This window comes from Rhyacophila brunnea, unplaced genomic scaffold (assembly GCF_057557595.1).
Source record: "Rhyacophila brunnea isolate RB1 unplaced genomic scaffold, BYU_Rbru_1.0 scaffold_4, whole genome shotgun sequence".
NCBI lineage: Eukaryota > Metazoa > Arthropoda > Insecta > Trichoptera > Rhyacophilidae > Rhyacophila > Rhyacophila brunnea.
Window position 1 is genome coordinate 4,925,157 of NW_028233068.1, and position 21,892 is coordinate 4,947,048.

The 21,892-nt window shown below is 30.6% G+C and overlaps 1 protein-coding gene across 1 annotated transcript in view; it reads right to left on the bottom strand.

Moving 5' to 3' along the window:
- The window catches only part of LOC147066738 (uncharacterized), a 36,586-nt gene that overhangs the window by 1,726 nt on the left and 12,968 nt on the right, over positions 1-21,892 (bottom strand). The window contains exons 3-5 of the mRNA XM_085953855.1: positions 14,814-14,951; positions 1,780-1,851; positions 324-566 (exon numbers count right to left, since the gene is read on the bottom strand). Coding sequence (XP_085809981.1) covers positions 324-566; positions 1,780-1,851; positions 14,814-14,951 — 453 coding nt within the window. The remainder of the gene's footprint in view (positions 1-323; positions 567-1,779; positions 1,852-14,813; positions 14,952-21,892) is intronic.

Sequence of the window (21,892 nt, forward strand, 5' to 3'; positions counted from 1 at the left end):
TATTTTTCAACAAAATGATTTTTTCTAGTGTGTATATGCATCAGATGTTTTCAAATTATGTATATTCAATATAGGTAAGTACGATTTTGACAAATTTTATTAACGATTTTTATCAAAATGATTCTGATGATTAGTCAATACAAATGTAGTTATAAATAATACATCTTAGTATTAATAACATAATTCCTCGTCGTCCTTGTATAAATACGATGCCGTGGGTCGCAGGTTCGAATACAAAACGTTGATTGAACTCACTCTCAGTTAACTGGGAAATTTTGGTAATGCAAATTTGATGAATGGCTTCAACAATATTGCGTTCTTACCTCCGCGTTGAAGCCGTTCTTCCAGTCAGCTGTGTATCTGACGATCTGCAGACGGCCGTCGGGAAGCGCCACCCTGTACTCTCCGCGGGTGATATCTCCGTCGGAAACTGCATTGTGGCTATAGTCATTTCCGTACTCTGGCTCCTTCACGGCGTAAGTGAAGTCGAAGGGCATGCCGGGCTCGTGGTGATGATGGTCATGGTGATCATGGTTATCGTGGTGTTCATGGTGCTCGTGGTGATGCTGGAATAGCCATATTAATATATATGTATATATATTTTCGAGAATTTATTCTCGGAAAGTTTTATTTCAGAATAGCTAAAGAAAGCTTTCATATAGTTTATCTTTTTAGTACATACAATTGAAATTTAAATTCCCGATCATTAATATTTTTTGGAGATGCAAGAATCTCAAGATTAAAAAAAATAATAATCACGGGAAACGGGATTGTACATTTCTTGATAAACGTTGAGACAAGAAATCTTGGTCATTAACATATGTAATGGAATTTGGTTATTTAATCGATTGGTAGTGATTACAGAATAGAATACATATAACAGTATAATATATAAATAAATAAGGGTTGTTTCTTCGTACATTGCATAGGCGAAAATGCTTTTTTTGCCACTGGGTATATATTTGATTCAGTACGTGTATAAAAGAAAATGAAACTGTATTGACAATTTGTTGAGGGCTTTTACTTTGATAAAGATAATTAATTTATACATCGCAATATACGTACATGCAATGAAATTTCCTTCCCTTGTTTAAGCACCCTGTAGGCGGTCAAGGGAAAGATTTTCATATTCATCGCCGACGACCGGTTACGGATATGGCACAGAAATAAGAAGAATTAATATGAAGTTCGGTCATTTAATTATTGGTACAGTATTATGATCACAACATTTTTTTGACCAAGTTCAATCCTAATAAGATCATAGGGCCTCCAGAGTTAATTAAATAAATAAAGATTTGATTAAGTACATAATTTTCTTTTATTTTTTTATTTACGGCATCACAGGGACGCGTATTGTTTCTTGGCACACTATCGACGTGTACAGAACATAATCTCGGCCGAAGAGGTAAAAAAATGCGTTATAATAAAGTCGAAACACAGGGCGAAATTCTCTTATTGTTTTAAGTTTGTAAGTTGTTTATGTGTATATTTAATATTAATATCTATGCATTTATAAAATGGATAATATGCAGATGGTATAATATTATGTAGTATAGGAATAACATAATAATAATATACCCATCTACTTTTAAATGAGATATTGTCGTATGTTGATTCGATAACAAAAGTTGTAATTTTAGGCATGGCGTTATTTTTGATAAAATCTAAATCAACATCTTTTACAATGCGTAAGGAAACAAAACTCATTTGTTATGATAGGATATGTAAAAACATTTGTCCAATTTTTTGGTCAGTTAATTACTCTAAAAATGTACATACATCAGTTCCTTGTGGTGGTCTGTATGTGGGTCCAGTTGTTGGTATTTTCGGGCGTTGGGTTGGGAACGGCACCTAGAAATAATAAAAAAATAACGTGTTATTCACTATGCCCTGTAGAAAACTTCTTCGTGCATTACCCTCGGTAACCGGACAAAACAGAACATGGCAAAAGAGAACAGCCAGGGGAAAAATGAAACATTAATTTTTGTCGAATCTATTTAGGTTAGGTTATGTCCAATTCGTTGTACCTAGTCACCCAATCATTTTGAATATATTATATTGAATAAGATGAGATATCCTAAGCTTGCCGGCAACACCGAATTAAGTCCCGTTTATTTGAGGCTTTCTAGCGATTAGGAATGCAGAAATTAGGTATATAATTTGATTTATTATGGCGTATTGAAAATCTGTGCTATTAAAAATCTATCAACATAATAGAGATAGGACAATTTCAATATTAAATTTATATTTTTCATGAAAGGTCATAGTTATATTTATCGTTGTTCTGTTTTGTCACTGTTCTGTTTTGTCATTTTCTGTTTTGTCATGTTCTGTTTTATCACTGTTCTGTTTTGTCATGGAACCCTTTGTTACAACATCTTTAACTTCCTTATCTAAATTACGTCACATTTTAAACCCCCCCTATTCATTATAAAACATTCGTCGATTTCAGTAAGAAAAAAATCTACACCTTCGTCACAGACCGTCACATCATATTATTGGACTTTTAATTTGTTACAATATTAATTTATTAACAATCTGTTTTTATTCAAATACCTAAAATTATAATAACATAATTGCACATAATTCATTTTTATTATAATATTAAATATTTAAAGACAATTAAATGATTATTATATTCGTAATACCTATAAATTATTATTCTAACTTACATGTTTCTAATATACAATCATGATAATAATATCCACGTTGGTAGGTAAGTATGTATATTAAAAAAACAGGGTCAAAGCCAATGATTATTATTCACCTTTCATGTATGTTAAATGTTTATGTAATTTAAATGTATAATAATAGGTATGTAGGTAATATAATATAACATTTTACAGCATGTCTCAAAAATACGCAATAACGCGACTTTGTTTGAAATTGGCTTTCTTGTTGTTTGGAAAATTTGGATTTTTTTTATTCCTATGATTTAAAAAAATAAATAATAAAATTTCGCAGGTATTCTTTGGTGGTTTTGAAACATTTTTTTGTCGATTCTAAAATATATGATTTAATTATATTGATAACTTCATTATGATCTCAATACCCTGAGTTATCTTCAACACCATTATTGAGTATATATGGAGTTTTTGTACGTTTACGATATTTCAATAAAATTAATATAGGTACTATTTAGGTACGTACAGGTAAATTTTTAATATAAGTAGGTTGTTTATTATTGAAGTATCTAATGACGAGGAGACGCTTCACGTGATTGGGCGCGGAGACGTGGCGATGGATCGAAGGAAGTATCGCGACCTTATGCTTAGCCTATGCCCCAACACTGGTGCATGACAGCGCGAAGTATGTAAGTAGTTGTAAGATATTATTTATATCCTGGACGATTAGATAATTCCTTGTATTTTTTGTATGATATTTATACTAAAGCAGTTATCTAAAATATGTTTGATGTAGCTTTATTTGGAAAAGTAATAATTGGTCAGCTAGTCAAAATTGATAGATATTATTTAAAATTTATGATGCCTACCTATCTAAGTAGTAAGAAGAAAATAACTAAACAATTATTGCGATTCACTGCCAGGTTGCTAAACAAAAGGTCAATAGCTAATCAACGATATTTTTATAAACATGTTGAGTATCGGTTTACACATTGAAGTAAACTATGTAATATATATTATTAGGTAATTGTATTAAGGAAGAACATGTTCAGTTTAAAACTTTATTTTAGCATATTTTTTTATAGAGGCACCTACCTAAATACTTAAAAATAATAGTTTATAAATTATATATTTACAAAATAAATATAAAATACACTTTACTATGCATGACTCATCTCTCTGAAAGACCGACACAGTTGTAATTATCACAAACAAAATTGTATAATAATTAACAAAAGACGTTGTTTAAAAACCCTGCAATACCAATTTGGTACAGCTACAGTTACGCTCCCTTACTACGATATAATTTCTTGAATTAAATGCAGGTGTAACTTTCTTAGGGGCAGATGTATTTTATAGTAAAATTTTTAACGTACATTGGTTTTTAGGTTTAGATGGCTGAAATTGGTCGTTTAATGGCTATCACCATTACACTTGGTGGCAGAATAATTGAAGTGGTAGATGTTAAAACAACAATAAACAAAATGAAAGTTAATAATATATTATCATAATATTATGTGTCAAATGAAAATTGTATTGAGTAAAATACACGTGAATTTCCGTTAGAATTCAAATGAATATTCAACAATCAGGGAATAGGTAAAGTTGTTTTTAAACAGTATATTATTTTAATATTAATAAACATAATTAATAATTATGGATCAAGTTCAATTTTCATTAAAGTCGATTTTTTGGTTTCAGTGGCTAGATAAAACAGATTTCTATATTGTGTGTTAATAATATCACAATCGTAGCTCTACAATTTTCCGCATAATTGACAATACTGGTATTGATAATACATCAAATTGAATGTGAATCTTGTCCATTTTGACAGTTCCTTCAGCAGTATAAAGAGGTATTTGCTAACATTAATTTACTAATATTAATAAAGCCTGAATACACTTTATGTTTCGACTATTTTATTTAAATTGATCTATGTACTATCAAAATATGGAAGTAGTCAGTGAAAACATTCCTGAATTTTACAAAAGGAGTTTTAACTTTAGGTCCAAATATCTCAGGATCCATATTGATGGACTTGATCATTGCCGACTCAAGAGAAAGCCGAAACATTCACGACTGGTCTTACCTTTTCCGCCTCTCCCGTTTGTCTATGGATGACCTGTCATCGTTCTATAGAGTGCTCATACTGACGCGTCTGTCGTGTTCATTTGTCATAGTATTCTTAGTTTCAGATTATTTTAACGTATCTTTTATCTATTATTTATCGTATAACGAGACCTTGGAGTTCATCTGATTTAGTGGTTATTACAAATCGATATTTCCAGCTGTCTTGACACAGGGAATGGTTTGATTTGGATAGATGAGTTACATGATAAATAATACACTAGCATTAATACACTTTCTACAAATGTAATGCATAGATCAATGCTTAGATTATAGAAAATCAATGCTATTTTTTGGAAATCGATATTACCACCGGTTTTTGTGTGAAGGACTAGTCTGACTTTGACTGCTGATGAATAACAAGAATGTATACTATTTATAAATAACACTGATAGTTAATATATATTTTTAAGAGATTTTTTTATAATTCAATTTGAAACGAGAAAGGGCGAATCAATATGTCAAGCAATCTGGGATCTGACTTTGACAGGTGATCAGTGGACCACTCGTTGCTTGCGCAAAAATATATACTCAGACTTTATTAATCTAAATATGGCGCTGACTTAATCCATAATTATTTTGAACCACCCATATTTTACTGTGAAGAAATTGTAAATATTTAGAGAGAAACATTTAGGATTTTAACCTTAGATTATAGAAAATTTAACAAATAATAATATAATAAAAATTTCAGTTATTAAGAGATGACAGGTTATGTTGTAATAGTACCTAATATAACGTTTTATCTGTTTATAGAAATAATCGTGAAGTACCTGATGATATTACAGGTGTTTAATGTGTTTTAACTGCATAGCAATAAACATTACGTGGTATTTGATGATCGGCGATTTCGTGTAATGCCAAATTATTATTATTTATTATTAGCGGCGTATATTTTTGTTTTATCGACATTAATCTAGGTGTCTGACACCACAACATGATTGGATAATGCAACAAAAAAAAAATAATTGAAAAAGTCATAGGTTTTGAGCGAAATGCTATCGGTACTAACATTTAGCAATGTCCTACTGTCGAATAGAAAATAATTGAATAAAACAAATAGTCAGAAAGAGCAATAAACATCATTGATTAAAATATCAGAAACGTAAAAGTTTCGAATCTTGGAAAAGAAAGCTTTAATTGAATCAATGCTATCAAAGAATACGTTAAATAAAACTTACAATACATAATATTAAATAACGTACTTACATAATTTTGAAAACACTTCTGAGAAATTATGTTATGTTATAACTAGGGCCCGGATTTATATGCCAGTGCATGTTTTGTTAGGGTGTATGCACATCTATGAGAGTTGCACAGAAATCCGTTTTGAAAGACACATAATCCAAAAATAAAATTGTATTGTGCATATAAATGCATATTTGAGACGTTAGAGCATATTTGAGACATTAGTACATATTTCATAAATAAATGCATATTTAGAGCTTTTGAACTTATAATTTTAGTTTTTTTTTTATTATTTTATCGATATATAACTAAGTTAGGACGGTAGATACGAGGGTGGGTCAATAATTCCTTAGAAAAAAGCATTAAAACAGTTTTTATTTTTGTTTTTTTTTTTATTTCTCAACATAATCTCCTTGGAGCTCAATACACTTGGTTAGACGTTTCTCAATTTTTTTTAAACCGTCAGAAAAATAAGTTTTCGGAAGGTCCTCAAAATAAGCATTTGTCCGATCGATGACTTCTTCATTTGAAAAAAAACGTTGTCCACTTAGCCATTTTTTTAAGTTTGGGAAAAGGAAAAAGTCACTGGGGGCTAAATCTGGCGAATACGGTGGGTGGTCGACCAATTCGAACTTCAATTCTTCAATTTTAGCCATTGATCGTAAACATGTGTGAACACGGGCATTGTCCTGATGAAAGAGGATTTTTTCCTGTTTAAATGAGGCCGTTTTTCTTCAATTTTGTTTTTTAGCTGGTCCAGTAAAGATGCATAATAATCCCCTGTTATTGTTTTTCCTTTTTCCAAATAGTCAACGAAAATAATTTCACGTGCATCCCAAAATACAGTAGCCATAACCTTACCAGATGATTTTACGGTTTTCGCCTTCTTTGGACATGGTTTGCCTTCGCAATCCACTGCTTTGACTGTTCTTTCGTCTCGGGAGTATAGTGGTGTGTCCATGTTTCATCTACAGTCACAAAGCGACGAAAAAATGCATCCGGATTGCGTTGCATGAGCGACAACAGGGCTTTAGATGCCACCACCCTATTGCGTTTATTGTCGACTGTGAGCAAACGCGGCACCCATCTAGCAGAAATATTTTTCATGCCCAATTTGTCATGTAAAATAGAAATGACGCTACCTTTTGAGATCCCTGTAACCTCAATTATCTCACTCAACTTTAATCTTCGGTCACTTAACACCATATCGTGGATTTTATTGATCATTTCTGGTGTAGTCACCTCTACAGGACGTCCTGAGCGTGGTTCATCCTTTGTTGATGTACGACCACGTTTAAATTCATTTAACCAGTTATAAATAGTTGCAAGTGAAGGAGCAGATATGCCGTGAACTAAATCCAACTCATTTTTTATTTCCTTTGCTGTTAACCCTTTTATATTAAAATGTTTAATAACAGCTCTAAACTCAATTTTCTCCATTTTCCATTTTTCCATTTTCCACAAGCAATTTTTTTTTTAAATGTACGAGAAACACACAACAACCCGACCAATCTGATTGAAACTTCGCAGCATACTGAATCGGTAGTGCCGCTGCATGAAAACAAACCGCTTACAGTACTAGTCGCGCCACCTGTCGGCTTTTCTAAGGACTTATTGACCCACCCTCGTAGTTTAGAAGCACTTGCATTTTGCATTTAATGCCATCTCCTCGCTGTGGATTAATCAGAAAAATTGAAGTCAACTCAGGCACTTTTATTTAAAGTTTGCCCAATCACCTCTGCGGACGTTGAGAGGTCGTTTTCCGCATATAAACCAAATACTGACAGATACCTATGCGGAAAATTTTTATGCCAGAGCATAATATTGAAAAAAATAATGTTATAAAAAAAAAATTCCGGCAAAAAACAGAAAATAGTATTTAGCAATAGTTAAGTGTGTCGTTTTTGTTTTTTAAGTTATGTTTGGTTTACATTGCATTTATTATTCAATTATTTGAACTTGTGAAAAACTATTTTAAAAATTGTAATTGATTAACATTATATTCATTGTTTGTGTTTTTTTGTTCTGCTATCGTATTATGTTGATAAATTATTAACTAGTTATTCGATTTTTCGTCAGTAATATTGGGTATAGTGGGTAATTACAATTTTTTCCCACAAAAAATGTAAATTTTTAACTGTATATTTCTTCGGTTTTAGTGCATATTTTATTGACTTTAAGTGCATACGTGCATGCATATAATCATGTTTTTTGTTGCATATAAATCTGCTGATGTAGGTGTCTTACTTTCCAAAAAAAATTTTTTCTATTGGTTATAATATATTTTCTCAGAAGTGTTTTCAAAATATATATGTATACATTTTCATTTTGTATTTCCTCGTACTAAAGGAAAACCACCTGATTTTGTATTTAATGAGTAAATTCCAAATTTATTAAAAATGGGGAAACTGAATTTGACTGTACTTACAATATTATATTGCTATATATTACACTATTTTACCAATTTTCGCTGTAAAGCCCAGTGACGTTCCTAGACAAAATGCCGCCCCTGGGCAGCGCCAAAGTGTCGCCCTATTTTTTATACAGTATTTTGTATCATCTGTGCACGTGTTGTTTCTTGTCACCATGGACGTCGAAGGGCAACGGAAGTAAATTAGACATCGCGAACGCGACAAAAAATACAGTCCTGTTAAACCTTTTATGTCAATTAATAAGTTGGTTTGAAACAAATCCAACTAGTGAGCTGATTTTTTAATGGAAAGAAATTTTCGTTATTACTAAGTTTAAGTAGCTATTTCTAAATGATTCTCCTCGACTTGCCGCCTTTCAGGTAACTGCCACCCCCAAGCGACGCTCAATCTGCCTACCCCCACGGGATGTCACTGGTAAAGCCCAGTTCAGAACAATAACCCATCGGAAAACAAAAATACTTACAACGGTAATTGTATCAGAATAATAATATGTTAAATATTAGAAAATATTCATATCTTTATATATAACTTTGGAACAGTTTGTATAAATTGTTGAATCTTCATCGAACTGATGTATTTTGGTCTTCACTAGGCTTTGGTAAATAAAAAGCAGATGTCAGATATTGTATGGAGACAATGTGAAGTGAATATTTATATTGTTATATTGTATTTATTACATTAATAAAAACATTTTATCGAAAATGTCAGCAATAAATATTATATGCTTTTAAAGAACATACTTAATAGCAAATCGGCACGTCCATTATACGTAATCTTATTTGAATACATAGCCAATTTACTTCAATAGCCCTATTTTTATTTATGACTTTATATCGATGTATTTATTGTACCCATGTTTAATATTATGAACGTCTTTCAATGAAATGAACAGTACATTCATAACGTGTCATAATTCATAAGGTCACGGTCCTCTGCAATGTCGTAAGAAGTAAAAATTGCAATACTAATAATTTAAATCCACAGTTAAAATGTTATCTCTGTTTCAATTACCGCCTAATAGGTTCCATTTACCTAATGTGTTGTAGCTTAGCGGCCGAATTATCTCAAATTGACATTTAGGATAATGCTTTAATTGGGTTTTTTTTTTTACTGAGATTATGTTTTGATGATGCGTTTAATTGTAAATTAATGGTGATGGCTTTACAGTAAATTGAGTATAGTGTTTAATTTGGCTGATGAGCATCCTCCAGTGGTCAATTAAAGCACGAGGTCGCTATGCAAAGTTGCAGAGGAAAAGGAAGATGTTAAAATAATGGTCGCCGGCGTTTAAGATTAAATTTTTAGGACGCTTAGTTTTCCACAATATGTAGTAGGTATTATTAATTTTCTTTACTGTTGGTGTTGGTGGAAGGGCATAATCGTTTAAAGATTTGGCAATACAAGTTAAAAAAAAATTGACGCTGTCAACTATTTGAATAGCAACGAGAATCATGTCAAAAATATTAATTCAAGACGTTCACAGCATGGTATTTAACTACAAAAAGAATAGTAAATCAAGTTATAATGAAAATACAAAGGAAAGAATAATCTTAGACAAAAAAATAAACATTAAAAACCAAATACTCAGCATCGAATGTTATTAAAAACGTCTTTGGGAAGCGCATTGGTCAGACATGCAGCTCTCGCTATTGGTGCCTTAATGCCCGTCACGAGGAAATAATGTTGATCCTGAAGAGGTCATGGTTGCGACCACGCATTAGTTTGACAAGTGCATACAAATTTAAATTGTTCAGAACATCATGATTGTAAACCGTACAGTATGAAAGCGAGAAAAAATATTTTAAATGACTTACAAGCTTCGAGAGAGTGAGAAGCGACAAAAAGCCCGCAAGAAAGATAATCGGAAAATACTATTTTGGGAAATTATCGAAAGGAAAACAGTTATATTAAATTTATGTACGTCAAAATAAATATGTAAAAACTTTTCTTCTGGGTTTGCACTTAAATATAAATATAAAAATTTCAGATAATGGACACGAAACATCTGCTACATACACATTTTGTCTGTATAGAATTCAAGTTAATTTATTTTGACCAAATTTTACTTTACTCGCCAAACTAAACACATGCTTTACAAGTGATACTTGTATGATCTGTGATTACTCATTTGGAAATCTGGGCATTAAGTGTTTGTACCCAAATAAAAAAATGATATTATGCAGTACCCTGATTTCAAAGTTTTGCAAAATTATTTTTCCATTTTGGGGGCGGTCCAGATAAGGCGACTACCCCTATATTCTAAAAAAACTCTGGCGTAGTTATTAGCCAACCAGGGATGGCAAAATTTGCAGCAGAAAATACAATGCGCTGTCTAGGTCATGTGCAATGTGCACCGTATGAATGACAATGCACTGAAAAAGAGGGCAATGTAAAATAATCCAATGAGACAATTCAGTGACTAGGTGACGATGGAGTAATCAGCAAATGCCTTGGAGTACTTTTTATAACGAATAATTCACAAGATTTAAGAATGTAACATTCTAATTATTGAACATACATAATTTTTGAAAACACTTCTGAGAAAATATATTATAACCAATAGAAAAAATCTTTTTGAAAAAAGTAAGATACCCTGCAGGAATCGAACTTGCATCTCTCGGGTTTCGTGCCCACGCACATAGACCACTATGCTAAAGGAGTCATACTTAATTATAACAAATTTTAACTATTGGCCTTTTTATACTCACTGAGATATTTGAGTAAAGTACTTATTATGTTGACAGCTGTTTCGGGCTATGGACTATTCTTAATTAATAATTAATTAATACAAATAATTTAATATGACATCGTAGAGGTAACAAAAAAAACTTTACATATTTCAAATAGATATTTAGCAATTTTGAATAGTATTATTTAGTAAGTACAAAATAATAAACTTTATCAAACGTAAATATCATAATAAGGTTTCGCGTCCACGCACATAGACCACTATGCTAAGGGTACCATACTTAATTACGACAATTTTTAACTAATGGCTCTTATAATACTCTCTTAACTTTACTATACATGTTATAATTGCTCTATTACAATACAATGCCAATTACCGTTAGATCTAGGCCGTCGATTTCATTAGATTCCATTGAGAAATTGTCACGGGTCATGGGTCATATTTATAATATATAAGTATTTGCAATAACTAAAATAAAGGTAACGTCTTGCGAGTTTTTCAATCGCCTAAATATCCAACATAAATAATATTTATGAGATGTGAAATTGAAATTTGTGTAATCGATTTTTTTAAGAAACCGAAGCAAAAACTTCTACTTGATTGTTGGGAACATGCTGCGTTTTAAAACGGACCGCATTATTTTATTTTACAATGTTTTTTTACAATGTTTTTATTAGCTCGTATTCTTATGTGTCCGGTGGTTGTTTGTCCAGTACAAATCTTTCAATCGATTTTTAACTAACTTCCCGACTAGCTAGACATTTGAAACTTTTAGAATATTATCAGAACATGATGCCAATGCATTCTTTTAATACTTTTAGCCATCTTTAAGTAGAATTGAATTCATTTTTAGTTAATTCTGTTTTGTATGAAAAGTTATTTCGATACCATTATTGTTTGCTAGGGGGTCCTAGCAACTAAATTATTAATAATATATACGTGCGTTACTATGGAAATCAATATGGAATAACATTTCATTATTCAGTATTTTTATCAAGTACTTACATTTTTCTTTGATCGTTTAAGCTAGTCAAGTCAAGTTTATATGATTCAACAGAAAATTTAAAAACGTTGTATATAAAAAGTTCTTTTTATCTCGTGAATATTTTATTTCCTTTCAATTAGAAATAAAAGTTGGCGCTCATTTTCAAAAATATAATATCCATTCGCTTATTATTTTAATCATTGTGATATTATGTACAATAATAATATAAAGTGGATGCACCATAAAATACATTTGTAGAACATCTGATAAATGCACATGAAAAAGCTAAGGCAAACACATTTATTTTGTCAGTATTGAATTTGAGTTTATTTTTGTTTCAACCAAATTTTAATTGAATTAAAATTACTTTACCCTTACGGCTAGTATCTCACCATACTAAAAACATGCTTAACAAGATACTTGTATGATCTATGCTCACTCATGTTTCGGAAATCTGGAGTTTATGTTTTGAAAGAAAAAAATCTGCCATAGTTATTGGCCAATCAGGAATGGCAAAATTTACAGGAGAAAATAATTATACAAAGTATTTGTACCCAAATAAAAATGATATATAGGTATACTGATTTCAAAGTTTTTGCAAAATTATTTTCCCGTCTTGGGGGCGGTCCAGATAAGGCGACTACCCCTATAGTCTGTGTGTATGGTTCGTGTCTGCATACTGCATATAAAAATGAAACTGATATATTTATATTGTATTCAATACCAATTATTAATTGCAGGGCTGCATTTAGTATGGGTTCAAAATATCCGAAGCGATTTATAAATATTAAAATCATTTTGAGATTTTTTCTCATGATACAATCTGATTGCATGTAAATTGCCAAGGTAAATGGTTATTTTCCACATTGTCACGAATTAAATATTGTTTATGCAAAATTAACTCCGGTTCTGATTGTTTACCTATAGCCCTAAGTATAGGAATAAGATTCCAGTGGCTAAATCTATCTGCAAAATTTATATAATCGTCACTAAAGTTTCATTGAATCTGTGCAATTACGTCTGACTAAAAACTCACTGAAATGAATTTATATTTTTGGTTTAATAAAAAAAATCACCTGTAGTTATTATTCATTAAAAACGGTAGAGTCTCGATGTCATCGATTGATTGGACGAATAACTAACTACAATTTCTCATAAAAGGTCTGTTCATGCTAATGTTCATGTTGTGAATAGGGATTGCAATACCGGTATTTGAAAACCGATATCCCAGTATTTTTCGATACCGAAATACCGGTTTTAAAAGTCAGACAATACCGATATATTCTTTAGTGAAAGTGGAAACAGAATGTATTAATTATTAACATAAAAGGTTAAATTGGACTGTAATTTTTTACGGGTTACGCGATGTCTGGTTTACTTCCGTTGCCCTTTAACGTCATTGGTGACCAGCAATGATACGTACAGATTTGCGAAATACATTTGCATTATAGGTAGGTACTTCCCTAATTTTAAATTTATCCAAATATTTTCGCCAGTCGTCTGCGGGTTTTGTTGTCAGATGTTGTTAGAAGATATATATAATTACTTTAATCGTTGTCAAATACTGTTCGTTTGTATTATCATTAGTAGCCTCAGCCTTAGTGGCGAATATTTCATGATGAAATAATAATTATACACTATAATTAAAATGTCTGCGCCTAATTATTTGATGTTCGTGGTAAATACTTCAGTGGTAGTTTCTGCTTTTTCATATATGTTACTAATACCAGTATTAATACCGGTATTCATTAAGAAATACCGAAATACCGTTACTGGTATTTTCATTCGGTATTGCAATCCCTAGTTGTTAAGACCCATATACTCCCTTAATTTACCAATTATTCATAACTATTTTTGTTGTTGTGAAGCTTGATACATAATATTTAAATCCATACCACAGTCAAATTCATTATTCGCTAGGCAGGTACATAATATTCACTTTAAACTATTGGGCTCTTAATACAGTGATTATCTATCAAATAATAGTTATTAAAAAAGAGATACCAACGCATATACCGATTTACTTAGATATATATTATTTCTGTATTAAATACTATACTGAATACCATTTGAAAGTCAGTTATACCTAATGGTCGTCACATTAATAATACAATAATTATATATGTTATGCTCGCATACAAAAAAGCCTTGAATAAAAACACAATATATTATATTATTTAGTAGATATTTTTAAAGGCACTCTAGCATAAACGATTTTCTTTGTATTGTGCAGGTAGATGGTTAATAATGGGAAATTGCCCTTGACCGCTCATTGTGTTATTTTGGCATAGTAACTTATATATATTGCAGCATAATGACTCTTTGAGTATAATATCTCTTAATGACAGATGAAAGAGGCGGTGATGGCCGAAGTCTGCAAAAGAGTAATGATACTATACTTAGTTACATATTATTATAACTTTACTTATACAACGCGTGTCGAGTATTATGGTTTCAGTTGAGTAATTACTGAATGAAGTTAAATAATGATACATTCATTTTGCTAGCATTAACCGTTGTACTTTGGGGTCATATTCCGTAAAGCAAGTCATATTACGAGTATGTACCACCGTCTCAGCCACTTTCGATACACTTCTGGATAAAGACGTTTTCTCTTCTCGGTCCATACTGAGATATTTTAATAAAATTAAAAATGGAGTGAGCTCATACATTGGATTCGATTTTTCCTTCTAACCCTAACCCCATGCTATTCCGCTGTATTCCAGTCTTCTGATTTCACACACGTCATAATATTGTACAGTTCTTACCTTTGATTCTTGGTTAGTGTTTGGGAATGGAATTCTTGGTGGTTCGTAGCTGTATCCTTTCTGTGGTGGAAGGTAACCAGCCTGCTGGGCGCATACCACTGACAGAAGTCCACAAAGCAGTACCAACGCAGGAGTCATCTGGAAAAATATAAACAGAATATGAAAACAGATGCTAGATTTATCCGAATCACTTAAATAGATACCTAATTAATTAAGTTAGTTTTATATATACACCAAATCCATGCAATTCAATAATCTCTCGTTATTGACATTCACATTCGATTTTCATATTATTTAATACAAAGCTTTTGAAAATATCTTGAATGGTATGTTTTAATAAAAAGGTCTACAATAATATTGCATAGATTATAAAACACTTATTTTTTCATATTGTATTATATTATTTTCCTTTTGGGATGTGTAACAAAGTCGATATTTTATGGGGATATGCATAGATCAACGACCCTGATTCGAAATATGATTTAAAAAAATCGGAAACAAAGAAATGTGCGTAGGTATATAAGGTAGTATATAGGTACCTAAGTAAAAAGTTTTATCTTATTACCTTATATTACCTAATAAAGTTTTGATGATACATTTTTTAAACTGGTATTTAAGCCATCTTATAATCGATGCAATATGATAATTTAATTTATTCAATGAATAATATTTATTGATAAATTTAATTTATATTATGTATTATTGTATAGTAAACGTTCATTAGGAAGGTACATATCTCGATATAAATTCGTTTAAAAAGCTTTATATTTTATTTATAAACGGCGCGTGCAGTTTGTTGACAGCTAATTACAAAGATCCATTGATGTATTATGCATTCATTAATAACATTATTGTCTTCTGATAGTGTACGATCTATTAACAATGGGGTGTATTTCGTTTGCAATACAAATTTATTCACATTGGTTAGGTTTATAATTTTTTTGAATTGTTTTTATAAATATGCAACAACATTTTTAGGCTTAGAGCAATTAACTCATCATACAGCAGTCAATGTGTGATATATTGCATAGGTATTATGGCGTGTGATGTATGAAAACAATCGAAAAAAAAATGTTTTTTCTTTAATACGAAACAATTTAGGAGGCAGGCCTTCATTCACCTGCGAACCATGTTCGTTACTAATTAAAATAATTACTCCACGGCGGAGTTCGGTTGCATCATATTAGATAGCACAGGTGATGACAACCTTTATGCTATTTCTTTTATTGATATCGGATCTATACGAAAGGGTTCCTTTAGCGAAACCCGCGTTTATGAAATTTATTTATAATATTATCTATTATTAGTTATGATCACGAGCATTGAATTAAGATTTGCTAAGTATTACAAAATACAATGCCAATTACATATTCGAGCGACAGTTAAGATCCACATTGGATGACCCATAGGATGACAAGGACCCATAAGCCAAAAGTGTGTTTTGAGATACAAGGGCTTAAAAGTTTTCAATTTTTCAAGCTTTCAAACAATCTAACATTCACGTCAATGAAAAAATGTTCTACCAACGTAACGAATCAAAATAGCCTAATGAAAATTGCTGCTTTAAACATTACATTTGTAATTTACCCCTCTGGATCTTAATGTGTTAGGGTAAGGGTTCCTCGAAAACATAGTACATCGAAGCTTTTTATAGTAATACATTTGACACAAGACATAAGACTTATAAAGTAAACGTACATATGTGTCGCTAGATTTCAAAATCAGCCAAGTCCATAATAGATGAATAGGAGAAAAACAGCTTTTTGTTTTCTCAAATACACAGTCACAAGGGTGAAAGTTTATATTATTTCGAGTATAGAATATTTAAAATTAATAAATCCCACATTTTGATAATGCAGAAATGTTAGAAAGCAGTAGTTCTTCAGCAATTCACAAAAAAGTGAAAAATACCTAAAGGTGGACTTGGCTGATTTTGAAATGTACGACACAATTATTATGTTGTTTGATTTTAATTACTGCTGTCTGTTCATAATCAAGTAGAGTGAGTCGTTGTACGTGTACTTTGTGTCACAATGTTTCTTTTTTATATCATATAAATTAGTCAATAAATTGTTAGTTTTCTAACCTAATCGCTGTTGAGATAAGGATTTTACGTTTGTTGTTTTTGGTTTACTATGACTGACTCAGCTGTTCACCTCAAAGGTAAATTCACATGAGTTATATTTTTTCAACATTATTACTATTATCAATTTGGCGTTTTCGTGTTATTGTATAAATTTAATCTTTTGTTTATGGCGACACGAACGTTGCAAAAAGGCAACTGGTTAATTGTGGGAAATGCTACAGCTGAAGTATTATTTCAGAGTGCTCAGAAAAAAAATGCTTACAGAAAATATGCTGACGTGAGTACCTACCTAATTTATGAAATAATTTCTTTTATGAAGGTCATATTTAATATTACATTACCATTGGCTAAACTGATATTATTTTATGCTATATATTTCCTTTCTCAACTTTTTGGGCTTATTACTAGAAGTTGTGATCGAGAAATGTCTTGAAATAACGAAAAATCTGATATCTCGTTTCTAAGTATTTTTTCTTTTCATATTTTGACATCCTCATTTCTCAAGAAATTATTAATTAGATTCTGGAGAACTCGAATAAAGTTGTAAGTCGAGAAAATAAACCTACACGAGAATCTGGAAAGGAAAATTTGTCAGATCGGAAAAGCCTAACAATCTTCTAGCTAGAATCTACTTCCTTGGACAATTTTACATTTTTCTGTTTGGAAACAAAAAAGATCTTTTACTTGCTTCCGAATTTTTTTTTCGATTCAAAGCTCAGAAAAGGTAAAAAAGTTTCTTAAATAAAAAATTCTCGACAATAAGAAGAATGTGACAATTGAAATTAAAGAAAAATTAGTTGTTTATAAAATAAAAAAAGCTTTTGGATTGGCTTCTGAAAACTAATATTTCTTGATATCAATAGTTGAGAATTCTCAGGAGATACTGTGATTTTGTATACAACATTCGGTTCATTGATTACAAGATTACTAGAATTGAAACAATAAATTATTATTGAATATACCTCCATTATCCAAGCATTTCCTGTATACATACACGTGTTGTGAAAACATGCGATAGCAAAATGTGAAGGTAACAAAATCATTTTAAATCTATCATCTCGTGACTTATTATTCATTTGCTAACATAGTATACCAGCGTAATACTTATTAAATTAATTAATACTTACAGAATATTATACATTTCTATGTATAGCTGATTAGTAACAAAAGTTCACAAAAACTTTTTGATATTTTAATATTATTAATTTAGATACTTAGATATTAGAATCCTACATACTTTATTGTTGTCAATTGAAATAGCGTCTAATTTACTATAATTGTTTTGAAACAGAGTTTTTTTTTGTTAAATCTCGATGTTTGAGTTAAGTACTTATGTGAACAGCTGTTTCGGGCTATGGAATATTTATTCCTAGCCCGAAACAACTATCAACTAATTTAATATGATATATCGTAGTATGAACAAAAAAGCTTTGTTTCAAATTAATATTTAGCTGTATTGACTAGTATTATTTAGTACACAAAAATAAACTTCATCAAACGTACATATCATAATTTTGTTGTATTTTTGATATTATATAAATCAAGGGTTGCCAAACTTTTAACCACTACGGGCGACCTGCTTTTGAAATTATTGGTGGCGGTCTGATTACTACTGAGTGAATATGGAGTCTCTTGAAAAGATGACTTAAAACATAGCACTAATTGTTATATATATACTTTACCATCTGGAAACCTTCTTAATAAATAAACAGTCATTATTTTAAAGTCATCCTTTTTACGATTACTTAATAAACTCACATGATAGACCATTTCAAACATTTTAACAACTTCAAAGTCAAATTACTCAAAACTAGTATTCTTCAGTTAGTGTGTTCTGCCAGAACAGAGACGATATTATAGACACGTACTCATGAATATAATAGTGCAGTTACATACTTATTATTTATATTATTATACCATATTAGGTTGGGTTGGTTTGTGTTATCGAGAGAAAATAAAATTGGTAAGAAGAACCGGACACAATGTGTACAAATAATGCTGTCTAGCCATCTTAATTTGAGCATCTCGTGTGAGATAATGTGTTTTCATTCATAATAATTACACAATATAAAAATATATACGTACTATTTTTGTATATATATATTCATACAATGATAATACCTATCATCACATCAACAACGTCATAATAATGCAATTATGTAACTAGCAGGTAGGTACCTCATGTTAGAATGTTGAAAAATTGGTATATAGAATTGATAAAATTAAATAAAGAACATTTACTATACATACTAATATGAATAATGCCAAAACGTTAGAAAATAGAATAATGTTTATCAAATAAAAACTATTAGAATCAATAGGTTAGGCTTATGATAACAGAATAACTTGAATGAAGAATAAAGGGTGATGCTGTTAGAGGGTTTAATGTTTAATTCTCAAGTGTGGAGAAAAATGTGATAATCTTCAACACGTGTTATTTTCACGAGGTACGTCTGTATATAATAATATGCATTAAAGTTTGCCACGTAGACGAAACACGCATTAAACATTGATAATGTTTGAGAACATTCAGGCGGGTTTTTATGATTCTTGAAATTTATGGTTATTAAATCGTAAACCGAAACTGACTTCAAAGCCTCGGTCTATGGTGACTGGCCTTTGCATTTTTATAGTATTAGTCTGTTATATGGTTATAACTTAGGGGTTTATGTGATTATTATATCAGTGTAGACATACCATAATAATATGGGATTGTGGCATTTTTATTTAATTTCTAAATTATCAAAAAAAAAATTTGTTAGTAAAACATTTACCAATGTATTACTCAACTATAGTACCTATGTAAGTATAGAATAAATATGCCACATTTTTGATTTGATTGATTTTTTTAATATCGAATAAAAACGCTACTATTTTTTGTGATATTTTATGGCCAATCAAAATTACAAACCTTACAGGACAGCTACAAAACTAAAACTAAAAGCTAAAACACTGCACTAAGCATTTATTTTATTTTATGGGACGCTAATATATATTTGATTACGTCGGTTTATAAAGTCGGGATCGATTCCCGGGTCTGGCATATTCAAATGTTATTTTTTCAACTTTAGTTTGGACCTAGAGCAAGTGACAGCAAACATAATATGTTTGGTAACCTCTTTGTTGGACGGCCCAGACGCACATAGGATTGTAAAACCAATTACAATATATACCTAATATATTTTTTGATATTAAATGTGTTGGTTGTTAAACCAAACTTAATTTTTTAACTATTCATAATACCGAAATGCTAGATATATGTTACCTTTAAAATTATTTGTAGTTTGTTGTTTTATAATATAATGTTTTTATCCGACAAAATTGTTTTCCTTAATTAGAAAAGTCTTAAAATTTTTCATCCCTTACGACCAATTGAAAGATGAACAAAATTATCACATATTACATATTGCCCGAATGTCCAGAATATGTAAGTTGGTTTTGCATTTAATTCCAGACTTTTAATTTATTACTTTGCAGAACCGTTGTGTTTTTTGTACTCATTTTTTATGACTTCATAGGCAAGCAATTAGTTGTGTGAGAGATACATTCGTCGGAAAGTTAGTTGTAAAATGTACAAAAGAAACCTGTCAGAAAGCGAATGAATTAAAACACTATTAATGGCTCCGAATACTTCATTAAATATTAATTCTGAGTTGATGACACTAAGCTCATAAACATCTCGACACCTCTATTGTACAATATTGTTTATTGCAGGATTCATAATTTATTATTCTGTGTTGGTGTGATAGTAAACAGTTTTCATATATTTTACGCGAAAACAAAAAATGCATATATAAGGACATAATATCGTTCTGGCAGAACACACTAACTGGAGAATACTAGTTTTGAGTAATTTGACTTTGAAGTTGTTAAAATGTTTGAAATGGTCTATCATGTGAGTTTATTAAGTAATCGTAAAAAGGATGACTTTAAAATAAAAACTGTTTATTTATTAGGAAGGTTTCCAGACGGTAAAGTTTGAAATAAGGAACATTTTGGTATAACTAACTCAATATGTCATTTTTTCGAATTAGTGTCTTATGCCAGAACAGTGACGATATATCGTCACCTTACCATTAAAACCACGTAAGTTTGTTTGAAACGGTTGAAGGAAAGAAAAAAACGTAATAAAAACAATATTTTAAACACATCTCTAATCGATGAATCTGTGAACACGTTGTGAAATACGAGGTTTTAATTCCATGTTTGAAACCACTAGACCTACTAGTTTTTAAATTTTGTTGATTGATGGACAGCATACTAGTCTAGAAAACCGAGGTTTTTATATGATTGTTTCTTGTTTAAATTTTGTCGAACAAACTTAATTTTTCCATAACATCGGACTTACGAGGTCTTAATAGTAAGGTGACGATATATATGTACATCGTCACCTTACTTCTTGTTGTTTTTGACAAGAACCCGATTCGCAATAAACTAATTGTAGAGATATTTATAGATAGTCTTTAGTTAGCTGACCTTTTAATAATTAAGCTATAGTGCGTGCTTTTGGTCCAGGGAAATGGTAGCAGGTACTATATTATATTTATTGGTGGGGTGGAACTATGAAACTAGCGTGAAACTACGTTACGGAAAGGTAACGGAAAATTACTGTAATAAAAATATTCGTTATAGTCGTTATTCCCTACGAATGTGTGATGATTAGTAAATTTTATTAGTAGAAGGCTCTCGCGTAATGCACAATTTAAATTAATTACTTAAAGTATATGAATGTATGCCTAAATAAAAGAAATTATATATTATATACACGTATAATAAATAATCTTGAAAAACATTTTAAAATGTTAAAAGTGGAATAAAATCTACAACCATCACAGGTTTAATTTAACGTGTTGTTGGTTTTTTAATTACTATATATATATATTATGTGGTTAATATAATTACAATATGTATGAAATCAGCACACAAACTCTATGAATTGACTGAATTATTAATGGTAATAACCAATTCTCGCGAAAAAGTTTTATGATTTTTA